The following is a 20649-nucleotide window of genomic DNA, read 5'->3' on the forward strand; positions in this document are numbered from 1 at the left end:
CCCCACAAAAAATGAAACAAAACAAACTCTGCAGCTAACTCCCGCCACAGGCTTTGTTTTATTTCCATTGCTGTTTGACAACTATGCTGGTCTCAGTAGCAGACACCTTAACCTTCCTATCTGCTGAGGTTTGTGCAGGAAATACCAGAATCACATGACACCAGAATCGAGTGACTTCATGCTTCATACACTTGACATCGCAATCCCATTCCAAGGACATTTATTTGCATCTTTTTTCTCTTAAGTGATTCTCTGTTATTTCCACAATTCACAGTATTAAGAGATGTGTAGAAAGTTCTCAAGTCTCCTGGGAATTTTAAAAATTTCTCAGCACAGTAAACACTTCTGGCAAACGAACTGTCACCCTGGAAGATCTTGGGTATTGATAGGAGAGTGTCTGCAGCCCAGGTTGGCAGTGGGCCCAGCCTCATGACACTTCAGCCCAGGCACTGATATAAGGTGGGTGGAGGAACAGGATAAAGCAGACCTTCTCTCTAGGTGGGATATCCAGATGCAACCCTGAGGTACAATCTGGCCTGCTGGGCGGCAGTTTTGACTCTTGTAGGTAGGTCGTGCCAACCTCTTCATCTCTGATTATTTGTTTGTGAAATTTAACTCTAGAAAATACAATTCCAGATCCCATAATTTGGGGGAAACAAGGAGCCTTGGTTACATAGACTCTAATGCCACCATTTTACAAAGGAAGACTCCCCCTTTTACACTTCTTGGTACCTGATAAAATGTGTGCAAGTGGGTGCTAGCATTTGGTGAATTCTTTTGAAAAGGACCCATAAATTTATCAATATAAAATTTTCTGTTGCTGCCTAATTTTTCTCAAGCAGATCGATTTTCATTTCAGTATCCAGAAATTTGGACTTTAAATTTTACAGATTAACAATTAATTTGGGAAAACGTGGAAAGGAAATTGTGTGTTCTGACTTGTCTGTGGTTTCTCAAGGGGCCTTTGTCAGAAGAAAAGGCAGCCATCTATCTCTGTCCATGACTAAATGCAAAAGCGGGGAGTGCAGTTGTAAGTAGGGACGTCACAGCACTCACGGCATTCTAAGAGAAAACGTGGGCAGGCAGGACTGAGGGATCTAACTCTGTGGACACAGAACACAGAGAGTAGAAGGAAGCCCTTGGTTCTCAGGTGAAACATTTCCCCATTCCCTTACTAGTCAGACTGGGCATCTCAGTAATGAGGTTAGCACCTTACCCTAACGAGCTAACGATTCAGGACCAATTCCAACCATGATTTACTTCCATGATCAGATTTTTTTTAGGAACTTATCCCAATAGTCTACTCCGTGGAGGTTTATAAACTTAAACTAGTAGTAACCTGCCTCGTTTGTATATAAAGATATAGGTAATGATTTTAATAATAACAAGTTGACCATACAATTAGATTCATAATGACTGCTCACTTTTAATCATTTATTTTACGTTTAAAGTGTACACACAATCGCCTCTCTGCACTAAAAAGCTGAGCAGATTTTAAAATTAAATGTAAGTAGAAATTGCACAATATATATATCTTAAGAGTGGGTATATAAATCCATAGTAGAGGGCATGCCAAGCATGTATGGGGTCCTGTGTTCAGTCCCCAGCATTGTATAAACAGAACAAAACAGAAATAAAAAAGTGTTGAGTTTTTTAACAGAGAAGTGGAGCAGCGGTAGAACCAACTCTCTGAGAACACATGCACCGCTCTTGCATGTTCTAGACAAATATTCATCACTGCTGTTGTGTGTGGTATCATTTCTTTGTCAAAACACAAACTCCAACATCTGTTGCCAGGCATCTCATTAAATTGGTGCATACCTTTCAACAAAGGGAGGGAAATGCCTGCTGCCCTGGCCACCAACAGATGACAGGTCAAGTCACAGACACTATTCCTGATGATTCCAGAGTCCAAGCTTCCCAGTGTCACATATGACTGAAGACAGAGAATGATGGCTATGGGGGGGAGGGTGAGGGGGTGGCTATGGGGAGGGATGGGAAGTTTTGCTGAGTGAGGCTGACTTCTCATTTGGAGGCATTAGGAGAGTTTAGAAGACGGATTCTAGTGGAGAAGGTATCTGCTGACACCATAGTGACTATGTATACAAAATAGTTATGTGAATGTAGAAAGTAGTTCAAAGAGCTGCTATGTGCTCTCCAGTGAACACATAGCAACAACCCAACCTTAATGTTTCTCCTATCTTCAATAATGAAAGGTTGGAACAGTGAAAGAAAAGATGAGTGGGGGAGGGGGAAGTCTAAGTCTCCAGCATGTGATGTACTGAGCACCGTGGCTGTGGTACCATATCCTTCTGGAGTAAAAAGTGCATGATAAAGTGCCAAAAGTGGGCAACCATGCACTGAGCCGAGAGAAGATGCTCTCAAAATAACTTTCAAAAAGTAAAATCATTTTCCAAATATTTATCTTTCAATCAAATAACTAAAATGCTCAGGGACTCAGCCTGGGGCTGAGAGAGTCATGGAGACATTGTTTCAGCCATAGGAGTGATTTGACCTAAGGAGAGACATAAGGAGTACTGTGGAGGCCACAGACTGCCTCCAGACCTTTGAACTAGACAACATTCTTGAGAATGAATTAATATCCACATCTTTGCAGCTGTGGACATTTCGATTCAATAAAGTCAAACAGCCAGGGCACCAGCAAGTCAAAGACAAAATGAAAGTAAAGATTTAAAGTCTCGGAAGCAGGAATCATTCTTTTTTTCTCTGCAGTTGGGAAAAAACTCGAGTTATCCACGAAGTGGTGAGATTGCACGATTGTGAAGAGGGAGGGTCTATCTGATATGGAAACATACTTTGGAACAAAGAGTTCATTAAAGTGTGCATTTAGCATTCCAGCTTCACACTGTAGAAACACCTAAGAGAGGCATTGTTTCTTGAAGTGTCAGCTTCTGTAAACAGAACGTAGGGCGCTCCCATCCAGGGTGAATTTAGCTCTGTCCACAGACTCTGTCTTTTCTGTTTCTAGACCTAAGAGCAAACATCCTTTTGTCTGGCAAGACATCTGCTATTCAGTGTTAGAGGGAATTACGTGACCTTGGTGTTTTTAAGAAACTTTGACAGGACTCTGTGGTTTAGGTAGATTTTAGCACGCCGTGCACAAAGCCCTGTGTTCCAATCTCTAGCATTACATAAACCAAACATGTAACACATGCCTGTGATCTCAGCACTCAGGAGGAAGAGCCAGTAAGATCAGAAGTTCCTAGGTCATTTTCTACTATATAGGAAATTTAAGGCCTGCCTGGCATACAGGAGATCTTGTCTCAATAAATAAACAAACAAGCAAAATGATATATTATAAATGTGCTGCCTACATTAACAAATCCCTAAGTTGTATTAACAAATATCTACTTAATTTAATTAAGCACCTAAGATTTGATTATGCAAAATATAATGTATGAGAAAATAAAAATGTCAAATTGTCCTCAACCATTTATGAAGGTATTAGGTAATGGAAAGTCACGAGTCACTTGCTACTTACAGAGAACTTTGATTTGTTCTGCCAATTCACTCACTGTTCTGGCGAGATGTTTGACAGGTAAGCCTTGGAAATGAGAAAAAAAAATCAATGTTAGTTTTGTGACCATGAAATACTTTGCAAGCATGGATGAAGGATTTGAAGTGGGTTCATCCTTGCTCACAAGCAACCTTCTGGGCATGCGTACTTCACACAGCATCACAGGTGAGGAAACTCCTCTGTCCTTTGTTTCACAGTGTTGCTCCTACTGTAAACCATGGACAGAGGGAACACCACAGCGGGCTTCGTCCTCCTAGGACTCTTTAACCACACCAGGGCCCACTTATTCCTCTTTGTGTTGGTTCTGACTGTGGCCTTCAACTCTGTGGTAGGCAACGCCCTCCTGCTTCTCCTTATTCACCAGGACCGCCGGCTCCACACACCCATGTACTTTCTCCTGAGCCAACTCTCCCTCATGGACATGATGCTGGTCTCCACGGTAGTGCCTCAAATGGCAGCTGGCTATTTAATGGGTAAGAAGTTCATCTCTGCCGCTGGCTGTGGCTTCCAGATCTTCTTCTTCCTCACGCTGGGAGGTGGAGAGTGCTTCCTCTTAGCAGCCATGTCCTATGACCGCTATGTGGCTATATGCCACCCATTGCGCTATCCGGTTCTCATGAGCTGGCAGTTATGTTTGAGACTAACCGTGGCGTCTTGGCTCCTGGGAGCAGCTGATGGAGCCATGCAAGCTGCTGCCACCCTGAGCTTCCAGTTTTGCAGCCGGAATGAAATAGATCACTTCTTCTGTGAGGCCCCTGTGTTATTGCGCTTGGCTTGCGGAGACACATCAGCCTTTGAGTTTTTCATGTACATTTGCTGTGTGTTGATGCTTCTGATCCCCTTCTCCCTCATCCTGATGTCCTATGGTCTCATCCTGGCCGCTGTCCTCCGAATGCGGTCCACAGAAGCCCGCAAGAAAGCCTTCGCCACCTGCTCCTCGCACTTGGCGGTAGTGGGCCTCTTTTATGGAGCGGCTACTTTTAGCTACATGAGGCCCACATCCTCCAGGTCAGCGAACCACGATAAGGTAGTGTCAGCATTCTATACTATCGTCACCCCCATGCTGAACCCCCTCATCTACAGTCTTCGGAACAGTGAAGTCAAGGGTAGCCTGAGGAAGTGCGTGACCCGCTGTGCTGCCCTAACTAGTAAGGATGCCTTGGCTGGCTTGGACCTAGCTGGAGGTACAAAGGGGAAAGGTATACAGTAGCGCCTTCAACACAGAGGCTATGTCTCAGGATGCCCAGTGGATACCTGGAGCCACTGAGAATTCCAAACTCTTGCTGATTTTTTTTTTCCACCTTAACTCGACACGTCTATCCTGTGGCTAGAACTTGGGGAACCTGAGGAGCCTCAGCAAAAGTAACACTATGTTTCTTTGTCCTGCCTCTCGGTTTCATAGATCCGTTTGTTCTTACTGTGGGAGTTAGCAAAACCTAGCAGACTATTTCTCCCATTAGTAATAATGGAAAGCTTCTGTAGTTTAACTTAGTAAGTGCTTTACAGCTTGTCTTTAACATGGAGACTTCTGTATCACGATTTTTGCACTTTGAGGCATTTACCGGATGAAATTAAAGATCACTAGAACTGAGGTAGCTCTTACGTGACAGATAGATGGATAGCATATACTGAGTGGATACGCGGGCCAGAAGTAGGTACCAGGACTGTACGAAATATCAATCTGCACTCAGAAGGCAGCACTGTAGGGGGATGAGTTGACTATTTCTGGAACGTTTTTTTCAGTTGGCAATTGTCGCAAGTAGCTGTGATCATGGAAAGCAAAGCCGCCCCTAAGGGGTGTGTGTGCACCTGTCCCTGTGTCTCGGTTATTTGCTCTGTTCCTTTGAGGTTTTGGTTAAACGTCATGCTGGCAGCTGATTGTGGAGCCACCTTCTCATTTCAAACTAAAATCTCAAAAGACTGAAAAAAAATCACAAATTCTCGGTGACACGTTCTCATGCCTCCCCACACAAGAATGTTTAATACACCACCATCAAAGAATGGAGCAACCCTGAGGACTAACTGCCACCTTGTTTTGCGTTGGAGTGACTGAAGCACAGCTTCGAGCTGAAGGGCACTCTCCAGCCAGTTCTACTGACCTCTTCCCTTGTACCTGTCACCAAAAGATGCAAAACTCAAAAGGACACAGAACTCCTTTGAGCCCATTTCTAATGAAAATCTGTCCATGGATTCAATCCAATTCTATCCTGTTCCATTGCTGGGTACCAATGGTACTTGTGTTTTATGAGTGTGTGCGTGCGTGTGTGTGTGTGTGTGTGTGTGTGTGTGTGTGTGTGTGTGTTTCCTTTCTGAAGATTCTCTATATTTTTACACACTCTATTCTTTTTTTTAATTAATAATAAGCTAGTATTTTAAAAAGCACCATTTGTTCCCTAGTTCGTGATAGACATGTGGCTGACCTTCGACCTTTTTTTGAGGTACATGCTTTCCCTTCGCTTGGTGGATAATGATGACCCTTTTTTATCAGATTGATTTCCAATTCCCACATGAAGTTCACACAGGGTGCAGCTGCCCTGGGCGGGCGTCACCAGGCCTTTCTGCTCAGGAAGTCTCCTGAGCATGGCAGTACCTCGTTCTGTTTCCTGTATGTAGCTTCCTGGTGCTTGTTGACGCTCAATGATTTTATACTGATTTACGCTAGGTGAGATGCCTTCTTTTGTTAACTTTGTATTTCAGTCTTGGAAAATAAAAAAATAAAAAATAAAAGTTATTGCTGTTTCCACAGCTAACAATTTGTGGTTCACTCACATATTCAAAGGAGTATTTGGAATTTGAAAATAGAACTGCATGTTAGAGTGTTTGTATTTAATGTCTGGAGACTCTTTTTTAAACTTAGTTTGTACTTGGGGGTTCCTTTTTAAACATTTCCACTTTACTTGAAGCAATGAACCTTTGCAGTTGGTTCAGCTATGTTACAACATCCATTTTACTTCCATAGAGGTATTCAGGCCCTGAAAAACCTGACACCTTTCGTATAAAGAACAGTGTCCTGAGGTACAACATTTCAGGTGAAGGGTGAAAGTAGTGTTTAAAGATTAAGCTTTAGATGGCAGGGCACACATCCCTTCATTCCATGATTACTTATAAGCCTACCGCAATTTCAGATCATAAATTTGGTACATTTTCAAAATATCATTTTACAAGCAATTATTAACATATTAATACATTATAAATATTTATAAATGCATCGTTTTCCAAAGACAGGACAAACACAAAAGCAACTCTTTTGTGTTGCTTTATAATAATATAACAATTAATCCTTTTATCCCTTTGCTTTGGTTAGCTGTGTTAATTCTGTCCTCATCTGAAACCCTTCTCCCGCACACTCTCTTTTCTCCCACATCATTAATGAAGTCCTGCACATCTCACAGAGCATCTTAAGCAGGCTCTACGCAGGATGAACAGGAAGGCATGATGTGATCCAGCTCGGCAGGTCCTGCAATGGTTTTGGAAAGGCCTCCGAAACTGATGCAGCTCAACCCACTTGTGATGTAAATACAGTGCTTCCTACGACACAGGGACACTTGCTGAGATAACCACGGTATTTAGTTACTACATTATCTTTAAGATACATTCAGTAGTTCAGTGTAGCCTTAACCTGGATGGATCTTTCACTCACTTCTTGCTTTTGCACCGCATTTGTTTGCTTTGGGCTCTTATTTCCCCTTCTAGTGATGACTAACACATCCTTAGCCAGGTTTGATGCTAACTGTCACTATGGAAACAAAGACAGCTTATTAGGGCAAAGCACACTGCTGCTGCTGCTGTTGCTGCTGCTGCTGCTTCTTTTCTTCTCCTCCTCCTCCTCCTCCTCCTCCTTCTTTCTTCTTTCTTCTTTCTTTTCTTCCTTCTTTCTCTTCTTCCTCTTCCTCCTCTTCCTCCTCCTCTTCTTCTTTTCTGTCTTTTTGTTATTGTCCGTTTCTTGTTTTATTTTGTTGTTTTGAACTTGAACTCCTGATTTGCCTGCCTCTAACTGCTGAATGTTAAAGGCCAAGCCTTATAGAGAGATACCACATGTTCTGGGATGCCCTGCAGACCCAGTGCTAAACCAAAGCAGGAAGCACACATGGATAAACGTTTCTTCTGTGCAGTGATACACAGAAGGTGACCTATCTTGACAACCCCTTTTCTTCCTCCCCTCCCTTTCTTATTGTACAGCACAGGTCTTCAGGTGGAGCCTCTTTCGTTAATTTTTGGTTCCTGTTACTTCATCAGTATCACTTCCTCTTACACTCTGTCTTTAGAAGATGAACTCACAGATAGATCTCTGTGAGTTCATGGCCTGCCTGATCTATATAACAGGTTCCATCCAGGCCAGCCATAGAGACACAATAGGATTCAATATCAAAATAATAGTAATTAATAAGAAGGAAGCTTCACTGTGTATAATCATTATACATGGTAGTGTGTTACACAGGGACATATTCATTCAAGTATATGCTGTGCTTTGAGCAAATCCTCCTCCAAATTCCCTACGCTGCCCTTTCTCACCTCTCTTCCCATCAGTGAGTCCCTCGAGTTTCCCTGAGCAAATTCACTTATACATACATAAGTTTATGTCTCTCTTTAAAATCTGGGAACTTCCTATGACAAAGACATACAATATTTGTCTTTGTGTGTTTGGTTTAATTCACTAATATGACTATTTTCAGTTTTATTCATTTCCTTGGAAACTGTGTATTCATTTGTCTTTGTGACTGTAAAAGACTCCCGTGTATGCAAACCACATTCCTCCTGTCCAGTGCTCTGATCGTAGACACTGAGGTTGGTTCCACGGTTTATCGAGTGTGCAAAGTGATGAGTCATCTTTGTGATGCTGACTTGTCATCCTCTGGGCACTTGCTCTGTTCTCAGTGTCTTTAGTCATTGCTGTCTTCACTTTCACAGTGGCCAAGACTGGTGTACACCCTCGCCAGCATTTGCTTCTGTTTCTTGAATGTGACCATTCCGACTGAGGTAAGATGGAATCCCTGTGTAGTTCAAATTTGCTCTTCTCTGGTGGCTAGTGACACTTAACATTTTTCATGCATTACTGGCCATTTTGTTCCATTTTTAAGAACTGTCCATTTCTACTGTCGATTGGATTATTTAATATCTGCTTAATTTTCTGAATTATTGGTATATTCTAGATACTGATTGTCTGCTAGATGTACAGATGAGAGCGATTCTCTGTCACTATGTGGGCAAGCTTTTCAGTTAATTGATTCATTTGCTTTGCAAAATTTCATTTGTCAGTTGTTGACAGTTCACTATAGCATGCTGGCTAGTCTGTCAACGTGACACAATCTAGAATCTCCTGGGAGGCTTAATGATGGATTATTTGGATCAGGTTGGTCTGTTGACATGTCTGTGGGAATTGTGTTGATTGTTGATGTGGGGAGACCACCCCTAGATTTGGGGAGCAGCACCATTTCATGGCCAAACTGAGCAGCAAGTAGGAGCAGAGGTGCAAGGTAAATCGCTAAGGAAAATTCTGACTTAACCCTGATACCAGGACCTTAAAAGACCTTGAGCTTCAAGATCAGGCCACAAAATCCCTCTAATCCCAGGCCATCCTGGAAAGTTCCACCAGCATCCCCAAGAGACCCTATATGCACCCTGCCTGCTGCTGAGTCAGCTGCTGGGTCTTGATGGACCCTTTCCTGGTTTTCCCTCCCAATAAATCTATTGTGTGAGGTTTGTTTGCAGTGTAACTTTTTGGTAGGTCTTGGATCCTGAATGCCAAGATACCTCTCCCAGCAGAGCTGTTCCGCTTGCATTGAGGAAACCTTCCCTGTGGAGCAGAGCTATATCACTTCTAGCAGGTTTCTCTTTGCTCTTGACTGAGGATCAGATGGGACTGACTAGCTGCTCGAGTCTCTGAACTGACTGAACTGTAGTCCAAGTAAACCTGCCCTCCACTACGCAGAGTTTTGCCAAGTATTTATCATGACAACAGAAATAAGATTGGAACACAGTAATGAACTTCAACCTAACTTGGTATGCAACATACTCTGTCTCTGTCTCTCTCTGTGTCTCTCTCTATCTCTCTCTGTGTCTCTCTATCTCTCTCTGTCTATCTCTCACCTGTCTCTCTGTGTCTCTCTGCCTCTGTCTCTCTATCTTTGGCTCTCTGTCCCTCTACCTCTTTGCCCATCTGTCTCTGACTGTCTCCCTGTCTCTCCCTGTCTGTTTGTCTGTCTGCCTCTCTCTCTTGCTCTCTCCCTCTCTCCCTCTCTCTCCTCTCTTCTCTTTCTTCTCTTCTCTTCTCTTCCCCCTCCCGTCCCCTCTCTCTCTCTCTCTCTCTCTCTCTCTCTCTCTCTTTCTCTCTCTCTCTCTCTCTCTTTCTGTTTTTTTGAAACAGAGTTTCTCTGTGTAGTCCTGGCTACCCTAGAACAACTCACTCTGTAGAATTCACTCTGTAGACCAGGCTGGCCTTGAACTCACAGAGATTTATCTACCTCTGCCTCCTGAGTTCTGGGATTAAAGGTGTTTGCCACCACCACCCAATATTGTGTTTGTTCAATTTGTTTGGTTTTGTTTGAGACCTTCTCTCACAACAAGTATCTAAGCTTCAGCCCATCACCAGTGGTCAGCTGTTCCAACCATTACAAATAAGATGGACACAGGTCATAACCAATCAGGTTGTATCTTTACCTCGCTTCTCTGTGGGGCCTCCTTTTCCCTCTGCCTAGGTGATGTTGCAAGGCCTCCTGAATCATTTTTACTCAGACACTGCCTGACCCTACATCATAACGTTACAATCTGTGACATAGTCTTCTGTAGATTTTGACTGAAGTAGCATTTATTTCTCTAGGAAACACATACACTGGGGAATTCAGTGTGCAGGTTCACTCCACCAAGAGAATGTCACTTCTGGTGATCGTCTTCCCCCAAGCTCCACAGTTTAGCCTTGTACAGAGTGATGTCGTGGTAGACTCTGAAGTGGTTCAGCCTATGGTCCTGACGGTCTGGGTTGATCTAAAGGAGAGTAGACAGGGTCAGAAAGAAGTTTGTCAGAGATGGAGCACACCAGGGTTTAAATGGTAGAGAGCTAGGTCTGAATCAAGCCCCATCTTCCTGGGGCCTTTTCCTTGCTAAATCCTACATTGTGGCCTGGAGATTTGAACACTTACATCAAAGACTGAAAAACTGAAGAGCAGTAACCTATCAAGGCTGAGGTAATCCCCTCACTGCTGCCTGAAGGAGGCCATGCCTAAGGTTTCACCATCACTGAACAGCAGTTCATGGGGGAGAGGCCTAGTATAGATTAGTGAAGCCAAGCTACTCGGACAGCACCTAGCGTGGGCTGCTTAACCAAAGTTCGAGTTTGTTGAAGGAGTCTGGAGCTAAAGTCAGTCCTCTGACATGTAAATCTTCTCAGAGCTACACAGTGTAGCTAAAGAGCACACTTTCAGCATTTATCTGAAGGCCTGAGGATGAGAGATGCTCACCGAATCATGAGTTCCCAAATGGCCCCATTCTGAAGTCAAGGTCGCTGCCTGAGCAGGAAGAGATCCTGAGAGGGCATTTGGTGGCCAGTCAAGTTTCTTCTGCCCCAAACTGTGTCACTCTGAACAGCAGCTTAATGCCCTTTGTAATACCACAGGAATGGATCTAATAGGTTTGGAGGGGGTTGCAGTTGGATGGGAAGTGTCACCCCCCTGAAATGCTTGGCCGAAAGAGTGGCATTATTAGGAGGTGTGGCCTTGTTGGAGGAAGTGTGTCATGTGGGTGTGGGCAATGAGACCCTTCTAAACACGTGAGAGTCAGTCAGTCTTCTCTTAGCAGCCTTCAGATGTAGATGTAGGACTCTCAGCTCCTCCTGCACCATGCCTGCCTGGTCACTGCCATACTCCAACCTTGATGATAATGGACTGAATCTCTGAACCTCTAAGCCAGTCCCAATTAAATGCTGTCCTTCTAAGAGTTGCATTGGTCATGGTATATGCCCACAGCGATAAAACCCTAAGACACCCATCCAAGCATTTGTCAGAGGTGAGCCTCTGGGAGAGAGCTTGGGTCTCTGACTGCAGTAATCCACTGGTGGATACAAATCTTGAGTAAACCACTGAGAGGTGGTAAATTGAGACCTGCCTGAGGAAGTCAATCACTGGGGTATGTCCTTGGGGCCTAGAGCTCATGTGGTCCCTTCCTGTAATACTGTTTGTACTTCCTGGCTGCCGTGAGGATCAGAAAAGTCTGTCAGGGAGGGAGCAGGCCAAGGTTTGCATACTGTGGAGATGGGTCTAAATCCAGCCTTATTCTGCCATGGTGTTCTCCCTCACCCCAGGTCCAGCATCAATGAAAACAAGCCACCATGGATTGAACCTCTGAGACCCTGGGCCAAAATATGACCTTACTTATGAAGTTTTCTCATGTGTTGTCATGGTGATGAAGTCCATCTTGGGATGTGTACTTGCTTTATACATCAACAGCCCCACCTGATGGCATTATCTCAAGGCCATGGTGACAAACAGAAAGGACCATTTGCAGATGCCTTGCAGATGTGTTTTATCTGCAAGACCTAGAAAGATATGAGCAAGGCATGTCTGGCTGGCCCAGCCTACCAGGAGGTCAAAGACACACTTCAACTGGACACTTTGAATCCAAAGGATCTATATCTTTAGTCTTTAAAAATAAAAAACAGGATAGGATGCTTTAGACTGGCCAGGGGCCTCCCTGAGATCTGCCTCTGACTCAGAGAGGCATGAATTTCCCATTTTCTCCACCTCTATCTTTCAGATGCTGGCCAGAGCCTCTGCCTGCTTTCTCTGAGACTTTGGGCCTTTTCACTCTTTCTTTAAAGCTCCGCTCCGCACCACAGGGCTACTTGCACTGTGCAAATAGACTGACTATCTCCCCCACACACACACACACACACTCCCTCTTATAACTATCAAAGAATATACAATAAACTTATCTCTAAAATTCAAAAAAGAGGGGGGGGGAGTGAGGAGTGCTAGGTTAAATAATTTGTGCTTTTTAACAATTCACTGTACTGATATGTTATCTAATTAACATAATTTCTACCTTTGCAACAATTTTCTTTCCTTTGAACCTTTCTTCTGGTGTGGAGACAATTCTCTCAGCAATCAAACTATTTATGCTGGCCTGAGCTCTTTCTAATTAGGTCTGCCTCTTTGAACTCCCATATCCATCCCTGTCTGGTCCAGGCCTGGCAAAAGTCTTGCTAAATCTGCTAACAAGAGCCACCATCCTCAGTGGCATGTTCCACCAGGGCCCACTGTCTCCACTTTCCCACGTGTGAAGTATGCTCACCTTTTCTGCCTTCAGCATGGATCCTCTCAAGTTAGATCAACCTGAGTTCCTCCATCCCCAAGCTACCCGTTGGCAATCTCCATCTGTTGACCCTGAGTCTAGCCCTTAGTCTCAGGCTCTCACCTGTCCACTGTCTTCACAGTCCCGCCCACTTCTGTCCACTGCAAATCCCAGTCTTGGACTAGAACCACAGCAACATTTGCCCATCTAAATACAGCCTTCCCTGCATTTTTTTAAACAGCCCCTCAAAAGCTGATTCTTTGGTCCATTTTCAGTAACGTCATTAATAATGTCTTCTTTCATACCCTTCCCTCATTCAATAAGTTTCCTCTCCCACCCCTTGCCTTTTTGCTCTGAGTGGTCTTTGCTTCTCCAGAACTCTAGTCATCCCCTTCTCTCCATTTTAAATTCAGCCTTCATTGTGTAAGTTCTAAGGCCCTGGGGACATCTTTCTCCCATTTCCTGAAGAATTCTCTCTCCTAGACAGTACCCAGTAGAGTCCTTTATTGGTCTTGTGAAGAGCCCCAGAGTAGGGGAATGCCAGGACAGGGAAGAGGGAGTGGGTGGGTTGGGGGGGGGGCGGGATGGGATAGGGGGAGTTCAGAGGGGAAATGAGGAAAGGGGATAAATTTTTAAATGTAAATAAGGAAAATATCTAATATAAATTAATTAATTAATTAATTAATTAATTCAAAAAGTAAAAGGAATCCCCAGGAGGTGGCTCTGCATCAGCGCCACCTGCTGGAACTAGAGCTGTTTAGTGGGTGAGAAGCCTTGCCCCTTGTATAGGAGGAAGACACATAAAACAGAGGCCTCATGGGAGTAAGAGATGCTTGAAAGGCTCTTAGTGAGTGAAGACAATGGGTATCAAGCCAAGAAACCAGGGTCACCACATGACTTGGGACTCAGAGGTGCTCTGGGCCCCTTCTGATTGTCCCCATCCACATTACAGTAGCCCACCCTGGGTTTACTGAAATGTGTCTATGTGCCAGGCACGGTCCTAGGTACCTTACAAATATTGCCTTCTTCCTCGTGCTCAAAAACCCTATGAGATGGATTCTACAGGATTTCCATCTCATAACTTTGGAACGGAGTCACAAAGCAACTTAGTGACTTGCCCAAGGTCACACATGCTAGGGAATGTAACCCAGAATTCAAATCCAGGTGGAACTGCCTCCCCAACCTGTCCTCTTGGCCACCACTGTCATTGCTGTCATGTTCTCAGGTACCATTATGTGAAAGAGCCATGCTCACCAAGGGATTTGGGTCCCATCCAATTTCTTGGGCTTCGGTCTGTGTCTCTGAATATTTCTTTTTTGGACCCTGTGCAGCATGGTGAATGAGGTTCAGGAACTTGGCTGGGAAAGTTAAAAATGAGGCACAGTTAAAAAGGAATCAGAAACTCCAACCACCCACATGGCATGATAAACCTAAGGATGCAGGAGTGGCGTGGATACCTGTGATGATAACCAACAGCCAACTGTAATGTTGGTTTTAAGGCCTGCTCAACAGGAAGGAAGTCCGACCTGCTACTGGAAAACTAGCCAAGTGCCCTGGGCAAGACAGGTGGAAAGCCCTCTGTGGGCAACAAGGACAGGAGCCACGCTGTGCAGTTTGCAGACACTGCTGGTGCCTCTGCTTTCTGTGCTTTTCACAAAGCATGGAATGTGTTGCAGGAAATATTAAAAACCGACACACACACACACACACACACAGACACACACACACACACCGCCAACTCTCCACACTCCTCCTTCTCACAGTCCGCCAACTCCCCAGCAGAGCCAGCACGCTTCCCACACTCCTGCCGCCAGCAAGCAGCAACTCTCTCCAGCTAGCCGCTGCAGTGTCTGGCTCACTTGTCCCTGGAGCTGCTAATTCCCTCTGCCATTGGTGGTCCCACATTCCAGTCACCAAGTAAAGCAAAACTCTTAAGCCTTATAATCAACCAGTCAGATTTATGTATCAATAAATTCTCAATTTCTAAGAATCCAATATAATAATTTCAGAACCAATTGAAGATGATAAAAGCTTTATCCCAATTAGAAGGTTAGAATCCTTATGATATCATAACTACCTGTGGCTGGTTAAAGCCACTTTTGCCTTCCTTCTTACCTCTGAGACACTCTCTGTCCCTGCAACTCTTAACTCCACCTCCCTTTTCCCTGTCCAATCACAGACCTCCTGCTGCCCTAAATGTAACTGGACAGGGAAAATCCGGCAACGGAACTGTCCTTACACAGGCTCCCCCGGGAGGCTCTCTATCTACCTGGAGTCTGAGAACTCTTTCCAAAATGCCACTGCCTGACAGCAGCACCAGTCTGTAACACATGTATCCCGTTCCCTAAGGCTTCTCCAGGAGTGTACAAACCTACTACCTTTTCCTTCATAATGAGAGTCTCCTCCTAGCCCCATTCCATGTTCTCTTACGTGGTAATTATGAGAAAAATGACCAACATTCACTGACCACCACATATCACACCCCATCCCAAGTACTTGTATTATTTTGCCTAGACTTCATAATAACCCTAAAAATTGTTTCAGAAAGGTTTACAAAAAAAAAACGGGGCTAACTAGTTGTCATAGGTTAAGTGTCAATTTGACACAGCCTAGAGACATTTGAGAGGAAAGCCTAGACTGAAGAATTGCCTAGACCAGGTAGACCTGTGGGCTATCTTAATTGATAATTCATGTATGTGGGTTCAGTCCACTATGAGTGGCACCAACCATACACAGGTGGTCCTGGGCTGTATAAGAAAGCTAGCTGAACATATGCTTGTAAACAAGTGAGCCAGAAACTGAACTAGCAAGCAGCCTTTTCCATGACTTCTGCTTCAAGCTTGTTTGAGTCCCTTCCCTGGCTTGTCTCAGGGGAACAAACCTGGAAATATATAATGAAATAAGCCCTTTCCTCCTCAAATTGCTTTTGGTCAGAGTGTTTTACACAGCAACAGAGTAAAACTAGAGCACTGGTCAAAGACAATTGCTTAGTGGGTGGTGGGATTGAAATTTGAAACCAGTTAATATGACTTCAGGGTGTTGAATGGGTGGGTGGATGGGTGGATGGGTGGATGGGTGGATGGGTGGATGGGTGGATGGGTGGATGGGTGAATGGGTGGATGGGTGGATGGTTAGGGCATTGGAAACATTATTGTTGGCTTCATACTTAATAACATGGCACTGTGGCTGAATAAGTCAGTCTCCCGTGACCTTGGTTAAATCTAGTTTTAGAGGACCCTATACTTGCCCCCAAGGTGGCAGAACCCTGAGAGGTGTCACCAGCCTGCCTGCCCCTCTGTGCTCTGAACCTTGGCGTTCTCGAGCCCAGCACCTACCATCTTCTGGCTCCTCCAAGTTATCATGCCAAGACATGGGCTTCCTGGTAATTGTGTGAACTAGAAAAAAAAAAAAATACAAGCAGCACAGTTGACATTAGCAGGTGACATCTGTCCTAAACTCACCTGCAACCAGGTCCCCCTGCTTAGCATTCACTGAGGAGTTTGACATATGCCAGTAACTGTACTAGACACTAAGGAGCAAGACCTTACAGCAAGCATGTCACTAGTACCATAGCCAGGAGTGTCTATTGGACCTGAGATGACCAAAATGAAGCACAGCTAATAGTCAATTCATAGCACAGGGACACTCTCCAAGTGTCCCAGGTGGATACTGGCTTCTAGTTTCCAGCATGGAAAACCATTCCCTGGTCCGTGCTGGTTGGCAGAGAAGCAAATATACCTGAAGGCCAGTTCCCAAGAACCAGAAGGGATGGACACACAGAAGTCCATTGATAGGAAGAACTGAGCCCATATCCTCCACTTCCTGGTACTGATGGGAACACTGCAGACAGGCATGCTCTAGGAACCTTCTACGCGTGTTGACTGACAGCACATCAACATGGGATAACACGTGAGGGAGAGCCTGAGAGCAAGCTCCATGCTTAGAGGTGATGGATGGCATGGGTGTGTGGTGAGTATCCCAAGGAGATGCTTGTGAGTCCTGAATGAAGGAGTTGGGGTCCACTGTGTGAGAACACGTGGGAAGATGAGTGACAGGGGATGCTGGAGAGGAGGAGGGAGCTGGTGAAGAGCAACGGGAATGAGCAAGGAGATGGGATCCAGTTTGTCTTGGACCTCATTGGCCATTTTCCTCCCAGCCACACATCCCGACACCTAAGATATGCATTTGTGTCACTCTCTTTGCCATGTCCAGTATATTAGCAAAATCCTTATGGAGGACAGCAAGCACCAACACACTGCAGTGAATTCCCATTTTATTCCAGTGGACCCAGGGAGTCTGGGCCAGGAGACAGCAGTGTCTGAGAAAGCTGTCATCTTAAGTCTTAGAATGGACAATGTTTAAACAGAGCTGGAGAATAGTCCTCCTGACGTTAGTGGTCAGGGATCCTGGTGAAAACTAGGTTACAGACGGGCAAAGTGAAGTCTCCGCACTTTCTGCAGACAGCCAGGCTGCTGTGCACTATGGCTAAGGAGGGGCAGACACTGGGGACAAGGAACACGTACATATAGGAGATGGTCTGACACGTTTAGAAAATCTATTTCTACAGAAATGAAAGGAGGAAGGACTGTGGGGGCGGGGTCTGCTACAGAGCAGAGTGGGAACTAGGGCTTTACTGAAGGATCTTGGGTAGCATGGGATGGATGCGACTCCATGTAGGTGTTCAGAATGGGTGGAGCTGGATAGGAACCAGAGCCAGAACCAATAGAACCTTACAGGCTGGTGGGTTGAAATTCTGCTCAGAAACTGCAGGAGGCAACTAAAATGTTTACAAAGTGACTAGTCCTCTCTGGTCTTTTAATATATGTAGCAAAAATAGGAGTGGGGCGTGGGGGAGGGGGTGGGTGGAAGGTTGCTGCTTGGAGGAGAGTAGCTTAGAGTCCCTCAGACTATCTCAAACCCTTGTGGGGCTTCAAACACTCTATTAGAAAGTGAATGGCCAGGGAGCTCTGGGGGTACTGGTTAGTTCATATTGTTGGTCCTCCTATGGGGCTGCAAACCCCTTCAGCTCCTTAGGTACTTTCTCTAGCTCCTTCCTTGGGGACCCTGTGCTCCATCATCTAATGGATGACTGTGAGCATTCACTTCTGTATTTGTCAGGCACTGGCAGAACCTCTCATGCAACAGCTATATCAGGTTCCTGTCAGCAAGCTCTTCTTGGCATCTGCAATAGTGTCTGGGTTTGGTAGTTGTTTGTGGGATGGATCCCCAGGTGGGGCAGTCTCTGGATGGCCATGCCTTCAGTCTCTGCTCCGAACTTTGTCTCTGTAACTCCTTCCATGGGTATTTTGTTCCCCCCTTCTAAGAAGGATGGAAGTATCCACACTTTGGTCTTCCTTCTTCTTGAGTTTCATGTGTTTTGCAAATTGTATCTTGGGTATTCTGATCAAAGAAAACACATGGAGGGACTCGTGGTTCTAGCTGCATATGCAGCAGAGGATGGCCTAGTCGGTCATTAATGGGATGAGAGGCCCTTGGTCCTGTAAAGGTTCTATGCCCCAGTATAAGGGACTGCCAGGGCCAGGAAGCAGACGTGGGTGGGTGGGGAGCAGGGGGAAAGGGGGAAGGATAGGGGATTTATGGAGGGGAAATTAGGAAAGGGGATAGCATCTGAAATGTAAATAAAGAAAATATCTAAAAGAAAAGAAAAGAAAAGAAAAGAAAAGAAAAGAAAAGAAAAGAAAAGAAAAGAAAAGAAAAAAAGAAAAGGAAAGAAGGTGAATGGCCTAAATGGATAGAAGGTCTGTGTGTGCATTCTGACCTTTTACTGGGCTGTGCAGATGTTAATTGGGAGAAGTGTGGGATGGCGGTGACCAGCATGTGCAATGAGGTGAAGTGGTATCCGAATAACTGCTTACACAGGATGATTAAACCAGGCCAGCATTGCAGCAGAGGATGGGAGAGATTCACCCAGCTGCTCCAGAGAAGGCAGCTGGGAGGTGGTGGGACACATAAGTCTGTTTCAGGCCCAGAAGCATTTTCACAGAGCTCTGTGAAGTCCCAGAGGAGGGAAGCCATGGGAGGCCAGGGGGAGGGGTGACTTTGCTGGGGTCAGGGTGAGGAGGATGGTCAAGCTCTGCACCTGGTAGCCCACCACTTCTAAGTCTTAAGGAGGGCTGTAGCAAAAAAATCAAAGCAATAATAACAAACCATACAAAGACAAACCCCTTTGGGTATATTAGGAAGAGACCAAACTACTAACAAAAAGCAGACATTAAAAACCCTGGGCAATTGTTTGAAAAGCAAAACTACCCCATTAATCATCTCTCTTTATTCTACATCTAAAATGTTTAATTCTGGATGCATTTTAATGTATCTCTTGTGCCTGGGGTGACAAGGGGAGCGATTCCCTCAAAGCTTAGCTGTCTGAACTCTAAAGAGATAACCTGAGGCAGAGGACACGTGCTCTCCCACCCCTCCCAACCCTCTTGGGCCAGCTCACCCTTGCGCAGGGGATTCACGTGATACTGCGTGTACAGCTTCTGTGCCCGTAGCTCTTTGAGAAAGAGTTCCCGCAAGATCTGATTCTGGTGAACTTCATCCTGATTCTTCATCTGCCCCACACGTCCTGCCATGGCCATGTTTTTGCTCTGAGAAGTCAAGCTATCTGCCCTGCCCTTACCAGGAGAAAGGTCGTCTTCTACAGTTTCCAGGCAACGGATGTTCCTCTTGTGTTCAGGCCACAGCGTCCTTTCTGTCTCTAGGCAACAGCGCCCAGGCTCGGAGCACCACCTGCCCAGAAAGCCTTTCCCTGGCTTCTGTCCACTCCACCCCTCCCAGCTCTCAGGCTGCTGGTATCTATTAGGCCTCCTCCAATGTCCTCAGACCCAGATTCAGCCTCTGGATCTAGAGTCACCCCTGTGTCCTGTGCGCTGCTAGGAAAGAGCTGCCTTTCTTTGGACCACCCAGGAAGAAGAGGCTGAAACGTGCACCTCAGCATGACTGGTCGCTTCCTAGAGATGATTTGGGGAGGGGCCAGAGCCAATAGGTTTGAAAGTAGGTGCTCAGAATTAAAATAAACAAAAACCACCTCTAACACACACATGCACACTGGTGGGTGGGGAAACAGAAAGTAAAATAATCTGACTGGTACACGGAAACAAACAGGACCACTACCCTTCCTAACCTAAGTAATTTGACATCTTAATGATTTATTTCATTATTTTTACAACACTAGGGGTTGAACTCAGCGCTTCTGCATGCTGCGAAGCTGCTTCAGCCCTGAGCGCTATCTCCAGCCCTTCCCTTCTTATTTTAAGACAGGACCACACTAAGTTGCCCAGGCAGAGGTTGGACTTGCAATCCTCCTGCCTCCGCCTGCTGAGTTGCTGGGATAATAGGCCTGCCCCACCAGACCCAACTACTTTCAATGATTGGTTGTGGTAAAATGCACATCTTCTAAGATCTCCTGTCTTCGATATTCTCAAGCATCCGGTCCAGCTGCATGAAGTAGGGGCATAGTGTGAAACCCAGCTCTAAAACTCACCCTTAGGCAACTGTCCTCTGACACCCCACTCAACTGACAACCACCACCTTTCTTTTTATTCCTATGTTCAACCCCTAAGCATCTTCTATAACATGATTTATTTTTAAATAGCCATAAGTAACCTACAGTAGGGAAAGGATCCACCCTGGCTTTGATGAGCAGATAAACACAGATGCTAAAACGTGTGATCTTTTATCCATTCACTCATTTATGACCCAGAATGTTCGATGTGTGATAGACAGTATTGCACTCGTTAGGTGTGCGGCCATTGCTGCCCAATCCCCCACATCTATAGAAGACATCATAGTTTTTTTCTCTCGGCTTT

The 20649-nt window shown here is 45.1% G+C and overlaps 2 protein-coding genes across 4 annotated transcripts; one reads left to right on the forward strand and one right to left on the reverse strand.

Moving 5' to 3' along the window:
- Window positions 1-1411: 1411 nt before the first annotated feature.
- On the reverse strand, window positions 1412-19741 carry Fam183b (family with sequence similarity 183, member B). 3 transcript variants are annotated; one of them, XM_006534386.4, is made up of 5 exons: window positions 19281-19741; window positions 16156-16215; window positions 14075-14178; window positions 10367-10519; window positions 1412-3565 (listed from the first exon to the last, which is right to left on the reverse strand). In XM_006534386.4, the coding sequence occupies exons 1-4, from the start codon at window positions 19417-19419 to the stop codon at window positions 10409-10411; spliced, it is 414 nt and encodes a 137-aa protein (XP_006534449.1). In that variant the 5' UTR covers window positions 19420-19741; the 3' UTR covers window positions 1412-3565; window positions 10367-10408. The 3 variants fall into 3 exon arrangements, with proteins under 3 accessions (XP_006534449.1, NP_083559.2, NP_001156350.2); NM_029283.3 differs by lacking the exon at window positions 1412-3565 and having other exon boundaries at window positions 10322-10519; window positions 19281-19480; NM_001162878.3 differs by lacking the exons at window positions 1412-3565; window positions 16156-16215 and having other exon boundaries at window positions 10322-10519; window positions 19281-19480.
- Window positions 3659-4789, forward strand: Olfr314 (olfactory receptor 314). The gene has a single exon (NM_001011760.2). It carries the CDS (start codon window positions 3756-3758, stop codon window positions 4746-4748), a length of 993 nt encoding a protein of 330 aa, NP_001011760.1. The 5' UTR covers window positions 3659-3755; the 3' UTR covers window positions 4749-4789.
- Window positions 19742-20649: the final 908 nt, after the last annotated feature.

This window comes from Mus musculus, chromosome 11 (genome assembly GCF_000001635.26).
Source record: "Mus musculus strain C57BL/6J chromosome 11, GRCm38.p6 C57BL/6J".
In the NCBI taxonomy this organism is placed as follows: domain Eukaryota; kingdom Metazoa; phylum Chordata; class Mammalia; order Rodentia; family Muridae; genus Mus; species Mus musculus.

What these genes read in the sequence shown, in the direction of transcription:
- Olfr314 (NM_001011760.2), top strand. Translation starts at nt 3,756, where the DNA reads ATGGACAGAGGGAACACCACAGCGGGCTTCGTCCTCCTAGGACTCTTT.
- Fam183b (XM_006534386.4), bottom strand. Translation starts at nt 19,419, where the DNA reads ATGGCCATGGCAGGACGTGTGGGGCAGATGAAGAATCAGGATGAAGTT. An exon ending in CGTGAATCCCCTGCGCAAGG is followed by an intron (nt 16,216 to 19,280) that starts GTGAGCTGGCCC and finishes TTTTTTTTCTAG; the next exon opens with TTCACACAATTACCAGGAAG. An exon ending in GATGGGACCCAAATCCCTTG is followed by an intron (nt 10,520 to 14,074) that starts GTGAGCATGGCT and finishes ACTCTCCTTTAG; the next exon opens with ATCAACCCAGACCGTCAGGA.